Genomic DNA, 9,055 nt, shown 5'->3' with positions numbered 1-9,055 from the left:
AGCAAAGTTAGGCTAAGTTTCCACTTGGTTTTTTTTCCTGGCAGTTTTTGGAAAACTGTCACTGCAGTTTTTGAGCCAAAGCCAGAAGTGTATTCAAAAGGAATAGGACATATAAAGAAAGGACTTACACTTCTCCTCCCTTATGGATCCACTTCTGACTTTGGCTCAAAAACTGCCGTGGCAGATTTCCAAAAACTGCCAGAAAAAAAAACCAAGTGGAAACTTAGCCTTACAGCAATTCAACTCATCACAAACCTCCTGGTTCGGCAGTTGCTGACTTCAGCCTGCATAAATTAGTTCAGCTTTCAGGTGCTCCGGTGGGCTGGAGACTCTATCCTAGGACTGTATCCACCTTTTCCATCCCACCGGAGCACCTGAAAACTGAACTAATTTATGCAGGCTAAAGTCAGCAACCGCCGAGCCGTGAGGTTCATGATGAATCGAATCACTGTAACTTTGCTCATCTCTATTGATAACCACTGTAATTGAGAGTCTTCAGCACCATCAGAGAAGCATCGCCTTGTAAATACAGACTGAATGCAATCTACCTTGTCTCTGCACAGTCTTATGTGGATTGTGTTTAAGCTAATTCCTTTAATAAGATATTAAATGACAGGACACTAGCTAACTCTGCTGTATATACCTTAAAAAAGGGAGCAAACAAGTGTTAAAGCGACCCCAATGGCCGCAGGTAATCAATCGTATACAGGCTTTGGATATGAACCTTGAGACTGTGGTCTTCAAATCAGATATCGCTTGATAAAACATTATTTTGCAATGGTGTACTATATACCTATACTCAGTTGTATTCCTCACTCCCATGGAAGGTCAGGTATTTGGGGAAAACATAGTAAGCCTTATTAATGTGCCTGCATCACAAGGATTATACCCTTGCTATCTTCCTATATCTTCCACATAAAAGCGCACACACATGATGTGCTAAATGCTCAATAAGTTAACTTTCCTTTAAGAAACAATTTTTTAGCTCAACAAGTCAATTTAAAAATTCCAGCCAATTTTAAAACGGTTCCTTGTTTTTTTTTTGTTTTTTTTTTAGTTTTTTTTTCATCATTGCGTATATAGTCAGTTTTCTCTGGGAATCAGAGTCTTATTTTGATTAGAGAAGTAATACTTAATGATGAGGGAAGGCGGCTTGTGATGTCCAACGGCCAAAGGCAACTTCATTAGTGAACCAAAAAAGATCAGGTGATAATCAGCACCAAAACAGTGGTTAAGGTCAAGATGGATCTGCCCATTTTCCACCTTCATTCTTGTTTTGGACAGGTTGAAAGGAAAGTCGTGATTTTGGTTTTGTTTTAAATAGAAAATTACTGTCTTCACCAGTGACCTCAAATAGTTCGCCTTCAGTAGAAGCCTGAGTGGTTCAGTCATTGTCCATATGGGAACAGGTCCTTTCGTAGGCCATGTATGTCTCCCTCCCTCCCTGACAATGTAGTGTCAACTTAAAAAAAAAAAGCCATGACTGTTCTTCCACCTTCCCTTTAGAGGATTCTTTGGCAGTGCAAGGGATTAGGCTGTAGGCAGAGTCTAGGCCTCTGAGGCAGCCTGAGGTTTCAGTTCAGCTTTTTCCATTGCGGTTCCATATGGCAAGGAGCGTTTAAAGAAGCCAAGCTGTTCAAGAAACACAAGCAAGAAAAGTTAAAGAAAAATTGAATGATTAATATATAAGAGACATTACAGTTTATGAATACACTTCTAAGAGAGAACTTTAAAGGGGTATTCCCGTGGAACACTTTTTTTTTTTTTTAAATCAACTGGTGCCAGAAAGTTAAACAGGTTTGTAAATCACTTCTATTAAAAAATCTTAATCCTTCCAGTACTTTTTAGGGGCTGTATACTAAAGAGAAATCCAAAAAAGAAATGAATTTCCTCTGATGTCATGACCACAGTGCTCTCTGCTGACATCTGCTGTCCATAGCAGCATAATGTTTGCTATGGGGATTTTCTCCTGCTCTGGAGAGTTCCTAAAATGGACAGGAGAAGAGAGCACTGTGGTCATGACATCAAAAGGAAATTAATTTCTTTTTTTGGATTTCTCTTTAGTATACAGCCCCTAAAAGTACTGGAAGGATTAAGATTTTTTAATAGAAGTGATTTACAAATAGTTTTAACTTTCTGGCACCAGTTCATTTAAAAAAAAAAAAAAAAAAAAAGTTTTCCACGTGAGTACCCCTTTAAGGTTCTGGCCACAAACTGTTCTGTTGACAACATTCAAAAGAAGTTATAGAAAGAGACTCTTACTATTAAGAAAGCAAAAAATTCACTTCCAGGATTGGAAATAAATGGCTACTTTCTTAAACATTATAATAATACTCAAAACACATTATGTAACACTCATATGCGTGTTGTGCCTAGTACTGCATCTTAACCAAATTAAATTACAATATCTAGGATTCCAGCTGCACTACCAACCTCAGCCTGTCAACAGATGTGTTGCTGTTATTCATAAAAAAAAAAAAAAATCCCATGTTATGTTATTAAAAAAAAAAATCATAAAAAAAAACAAACATGTTTTTCCTTAAGAGGGTATTTATACTGTGTACTGTGCCAGGACCACACAAAATGTGATACAAATAAGAAAAAAAACGACTTTGGCAGCAGGCGCTCAGGATCCCAAAGGAAGTGGTCACACTCAGGTCATAAAGTGGCAAAGTGCAGCAACTTTATTTGATGTACAGCAATAGAACAATGACGCGCTTTGGGGTGAAACTACCCCTTCATCAGATTGACTGTAGTACATACACAGCATAGAACATCTGGGGTTTAAATAGGCATGATAATTGTCAAACAAGATGGAGGATGGTGCAAAGGTGAGAGGTCATCATCCACATAGTGAAATAATTGATCATTTCGCTATGTGGATGATGACCTCTCACCTTTGCACCATCCTCCATCTTGTTTGACAATTATCATGCCTATTTAAACCCCACATGTTCTATGCTGTGTATGTACTACAGTCAATCTGATGAAGGGGTAGTTTCACCCCGAAACGCGTCATTGTTCTATTGCTGTACATAAAATAAAGTTGCTGCACTTTGCCACTTTAGGACCTGAGTGTGACCACTTCCTTTGGGATCCTGAGCGCCTGCTCCCAAGGTCGTTTTTTTCTTATTTGTATCCAGTATATCTACAGGACACCATCCGGCTGCACCTGAGACCTTTGGGCTGCACAGATCCACACCATCTTTAACAACCCCAATATGCATATTTCCTATATGCTCAAGGTGAGCGGCTAATTTATAGAGCCTGCAACCCCTTCCCGCCAGGGAAAATACCCCCTCCCTCTATCTAGGGTAACACACGAGGCGCCGCCTTCCGGTCTCTCCCCCCCCCCCTTTCTACACACACAAAATATGAAGCATATACACAGGAACCTACAAATCTGTTTTTCTTTACTAATCTGCAGCCACATAATATTTTGCAATGTTTACTAGAATATAGTATATGAGGCATCTGTAAGAACTCACCTTATACAATACATATATAAGTAAGGCAAGCAGCAGCAGACCAATCAAGATGGCCAGTATGATGATCCACAGCGGAACTCTATAACTACTCTCTGGCTTCAGCCAGTGAATGGTTGTATTGACCTTAAAATTAACAAGAGAATATAAAATTATATAGATGTCATTGTATTTAAAAATGTGGTTATTTTAGGACACTGCTTTTAAGGCAATGTTCACACAAAGCAGAAATGTCAAACACTATGCATATGTCATTTTCTGCTAGGACACTCACCCCTCGCCATCTACACATGCCACAGGTATATGGTCAACCTACCGCAATACTTATAAGGCACTAGTATCTTTGGTAGGACGTTTCTGATATGTCTCTTTGGTACATTGTATATAAATGTAATTTGTTTGCATTAAATACTGGTCCTCCAGGTTGTTCTAAAATTAATGGCATATACTGAAAATATGCATCAATTTCACAAGGCTGGATAGGCTATTTAAGTCATGGGCAGGGGGGGGACACAAATCTGAGAATGCAAACAATAGGCTTTAGTATGGCTACATTTCTAGTTTACAATCTAGGCTTTCTTCCATAACTTGAGACATAGCTTAAGGATGGCAGCCGCATATTCAGAATACATTCGTGGGTCAGATTTGTTGTAGAAACTTAGGTGACTGTCCCATTCATCTATATAGGGATCTTGCAGAATTCCGTGCTTGCCACAAGACAACCGAATTCAGATCAATGAAATATAGCTTCAGTTGGCAAAATTTATGTAAAAAATTGTCTGTAAGAAAGCACACTAAGTAATGTAAAGCTACTGTATGTTCACACATTGTATTTTAGTCAGTATTTTGAACAATATTTTAAGTCCAGACCCTGAGTGGGTCTAAAACACAGAGGAGGTGCAAATCTTTTTTCTAGAGTTTTTCTCTGTATCGGGGCCACTCATGGTTTGGGCTAAAAATACTGATCAGAATACTTTAGAAGAACATAGCTTAAAGGGGTATTCCGCCCCTGGCATCTTATCCCCTATCCAAAGGATAGGGGATAAGATGTTAGATTGCCGCAGTCCCACTGCTGGGGACCCCGGGGATCGCCGCTGCGGCACCCCGCCATCATTACTGCGCAGAGCGAATTCGCTCTGTGCGTAATGACGGGCGATACAGGGGCCGGAGCAGCGTGATGTCATGGCTCCGCCCCTCATGACATCACGGCCCATCCCCTTAATGCAAGTCTATCCCATAGACTTGTATTGACGGAGGTGGGCCGTGATGTCACGAGGGGCGGATCCATGACATAACGATGCTCCGGCCCCTGTATTGCCCGTCATTACGTGCAGAACGATCTCGCCCTGCGCAGTAATGATAGCGGGGTGCTGCAGCAGCGATCCCCGGGGTCCCCAGCAGCGGGACCCCGGCGATCTGACATCTTATCCCCTATTCTTTGGATAGGGGATAAGATGTCTAGTGGCGGAATACCCCTTTAAAATGGTACACATCACATTACATTTAGCATTTCCTTAAAAGGCAAGTATATAAGAAGTTTTCGTCTTATGAAGACAACCTCTATTATTATGCCACATTATGGCAGACCTAGCCCATTTATGTATTACAGCAATAGCTTTAAAATCTTTTAATACTGTATTTCATTTGCAGTGGTCACTGCAGGAGCAAAGTCTGGTCATCACCTATTCCCAGTTTACCTGGTGTGTTCCCTGGGGATATGATTCAGGTAGAATTTTGTAAGGAAGTCGATGAATCTGATATGCTGCATCACACTGCAGTGCAAAGCCTTGGTTCTCATTCTGTAAAACATGAACAATAAATCATGCATTAGATGACTGCAAGTTGATAAAATGATATGTACACATCCACAGGACCTGCCAGCAATTCCATAAAAATAAACTAAAGCTATTTGATCCTTTAAGTGGTTTATGGCAAAATTGTAAAGCAAAACAAAGGCTATACACATTTTCCACTAGGTGGCAGTAACCACTCAATGATATTTTATGACTTCTACACAGACCAATAACTCCTGATCTATCAATGGTTTCCAAGTAAATGAAAAATTTGAAAAAAAAAATAAAGAAAAAAATGTGAACAACTTTAAATTGAGGGTTACATTAGAGAAAATTTGAAAATAAACACACCATTAAAGAGTAGACTGGAAAGTGTTACCTGTAAGAAGGTGCTGGCCCAGACACGGAAATGAACCTTAAGAATTGCTCGTCGCTGCTTCTCCAGGTGCCCGACATCACAGCGAAGGTGAATACAGTCTGGATGGTGTGGACGGCATTTCTGTAAAGAGAAACAATAGATCACATACAAGTAGATAAAATGGTCATACATGGATACACATATGTATGTGCAGGTTTTACATCACTGCCCAAATTGCATGGATGATGAAAGACTTTTACAAAGCACCAGTAACATGTGCACAGTAATACAGCAGCTGCATGTTGCTCTGGACAAAAATTAAACATTAACATCAGTCCTTGACCTGGAAGAATGCATTATCTACTACTACTAAACCTTGCCCTGGTACTGACTAACAATAAACCTATTCACTGCACAATACTAAATTACTAAAGGGTAACCTGAAGCTCAGGGGCCTTAACTCCTTTAACTAGGATGAATTAACATTAAAGAGTACCCGTCACCAAATAAAACTTTTAATATAGTGTTCCTTGTGTAATTAGCAGACATCAACATATGTTTAGAATGTAATAGAAAAAACTGCCATTAGTTGGCTCTGTTCTTTTCCCTGCCACAATTAATACAGAGAGTTTGGTCTCCTGCCAGGCCAGGAAGAGACCAAACTCAAAGTGTTTCTCTGCACTGAGCTTGATTGTCAGCTGCATAGAAAGTGAAAGCTCCACAGATTCTGACAGAAAGCTGCACAGACTGAAAGCTGCAGGAGAGCCTCACTGATAGCAACAGACTGAAACATGCACAGAGCCTGAGGTCTTCTATTCATCACAGCTCTGCAACCATGTGATGGCAGAAGTGGTCCCCCAGCAGGCTTCAGTGATGCCATACCTGCTGGGAAACATCTACTTTCTCCTGCTGGGAAATTGCACTATGTAAGCAAGAAGAAAAGGTATGATACACAGCTTTTTAAAGTGCTGAAATTCTTTTTAAGAGGTGTTAGGAGTAGTTAGGGAACATAGTTCAGAACAGTTTATCTGGTGACAGGTACTCTTTAAGCCTTATTCACACAATTTTTCCCCAGTACTGCTGCCATTTTTTGCTGAGAGACTTGTGGCCTTGGCAGTTGCAGGCATTAGACTGGGAAGATCATTAAGCACCAAGGCTCGAGGGTGAAAGCAACCTTATATCCATTATAGTCATGTATTTGCTTAGTAAAATGTTATATCATTCATGCTAAAGGGATGTGTTCATTTATGACATATGTCAAGGATGCACCATAATATTCTTAATTGTCAGCTGAGAAAAAAGTTTGCGCCTCTTTGTGAGAACCACCACACTTCTGTGCTTTGTATATATTGTTCCTGTAACCACCAAGCATTAGTGCCTTTTGCAAGTAGCTGTTAGGAGGAGTTCTGTGTTCTTGCTGCACATTCTTTTCCAGTGAAGTGGTCACTTTTAAAACAGGAGCCCTCACCTTGAGGAAGAAACTCACCCCTACCCTTTCTCAACCATTTGACAACTGTATGGCACTCATTTGTATAAAGTATTGGTATTACATAAGTTCACTATATGTTTCTAATTCATGTGTGTGCTGTATACACTATTCATATCTTTAATATTTCATTTTTTATAGATCTGATATTAAATTGCTAGTGACATAAATTGGTGTTTCACAGTGGCATGTAATGTTGCAACAATAACCACTACGAGCATGGTCAAGTATGAAAGTCAGACTAACAGGCATTTCTGCTGCAGATTGCATTGCCAAAGTACCATACAGCATGTAAACCATAATTTTTGAAAGTCAGAAAACCCCTTAAAGTCCCAGTATAGTGGGGACCTTGAGGCAATTATTATTATTTAGAGTCACAGTAACTATAAGGGAAGTGACAACATGTTCCTCACTTCTGTCTGAGGAGGTTCACCATAAAAATCTACTGTACAACAATATTCAGATATAAAATAAATCCTTACCAGAAGATGTGATCCCCCAGCAGGAACTCTGGATGTGTCACGACGCTCCACATGATGGCCACTTGGATTTTGCTCTGATGATGAATACTGAAAAGGAATGAAAACATGTAAGAAAAAACAACAACAACAAAAAACAATATACATACAATCCAGTACTAAGTATCTTCAAAGACCAATGATTATTGCAGAAACCCCTCTAATTGTATCCTACTAGATCAAAGCAAATTTCTCTGAGGAGTATGCCAGTTATAACTGGTGCCTGTTATCTCCTTTTTGACACATCTCTGCTTCTGTAGCAATTTATCATGTTTCCACATTCATACAATGTTTGCTTTGCTAGTTATATTGAACAATAACATTTTATATATTTTTCTTTGTCATATTTTTGTACATTGTATACTTTGGATATCATTTTTTGCTGTACATGTGATGCCACTGTGGGAAGGTGTGTTTGTGTATTATATATAGAATACACACTAATAAATTATATATACACACATATATATATATATATAAATACACACACATATATATATATATATATATATATATATATATATATATATATATATATATATATATATATATATATATATATATATATATATATATATATATATATACACACACATACACACATACATACACATACATACATACATATATATATATATATATATATATATATAGTGATGGCTCGCTCTTACAGATCGGTGTGGTTGCAGTATAGAGGCAAGGAAACAGTACTTTTCAAATCAAAGTTCAGTGTTTTATTCCCACTTGGCAAGCAGTCTTTAAATGCAGAACAAAGCAAAATGTTACAAAAGTCTACAAAAGTCCACCTGTATTCCTTAGGTGTTTGTTCACACCTGAGTCCATGCTATGCAGCATCAAGCAAGTCTTTTCCAAGCCTCCAGGCAGTCTTCTGACCAGCTTCCAAACTCTCAGGGAAGAACTCCACACACCACTTCCTCTGGCAGTGTGAGCTGCAACCAGCAAATCCCCCTCAGCTGGTGAGGCAGCCTAGCTTTAAGGCCAGCAAAAGACAGCCTGGATTGTGGGGAATGGTCCCCACCCTACACTTGACCATTCCCAGTAGGACAATACAATACAGGAATATGGGTGCGCTACTGTGGTAGATGTATACAATGACATTGGCTATCCCTCAACACTGATGTTAAAATTGAGACATTCGCCAGTGTTTCCTTATATGAAGGACACACCAGAGCCCGCACACCAATGCCAAGGTTTCTCAAAATGGTGCGGGACCTACGCTAATCCTACCTGTGCGTGATAAGCAAAACAGGGGCCAGTGGGCAATTACGGCAGCATTCGGTCGACTCACAACTTCCTCCCAGATACCCTCCAGCGTGACTGAACACACATGCAATGGGAGGAGAGAGGCAAGCTGCAAGCCCCACCTGAGTTGGCTAATATGGGTGCATAGCCTC

General features: G+C 39.5%; 1 protein-coding gene across 1 annotated transcript in view; it reads right to left on the bottom strand.

Annotated features, from left to right (window-relative positions):
- Window positions 1-304: 304 nt before the first annotated feature.
- Window positions 305-9,055, bottom strand: part of ITGA5 (integrin subunit alpha 5) — a 107,904-nt gene continuing 99,153 nt past the window's right edge. Inside the window, exons 26-30 of the mRNA XM_056562785.1 lie at window positions 7,605-7,691; window positions 5,658-5,777; window positions 5,183-5,284; window positions 3,489-3,611; window positions 305-1,632 (exon numbers count right to left, since the gene is read on the bottom strand). Coding sequence (XP_056418760.1) covers window positions 1,549-1,632; window positions 3,489-3,611; window positions 5,183-5,284; window positions 5,658-5,777; window positions 7,605-7,691 — 516 coding nt within the window. The 3' untranslated portion in view covers window positions 305-1,548. The remainder of the gene's footprint in view (window positions 1,633-3,488; window positions 3,612-5,182; window positions 5,285-5,657; window positions 5,778-7,604; window positions 7,692-9,055) is intronic.

The sequence above is a fragment of the Hyla sarda genome, chromosome 2, assembly GCF_029499605.1.
Source record: "Hyla sarda isolate aHylSar1 chromosome 2, aHylSar1.hap1, whole genome shotgun sequence".
NCBI lineage: Eukaryota > Metazoa > Chordata > Amphibia > Anura > Hylidae > Hyla > Hyla sarda.
This window is presented reverse-complemented; position numbering and strand designations above follow the sequence as displayed.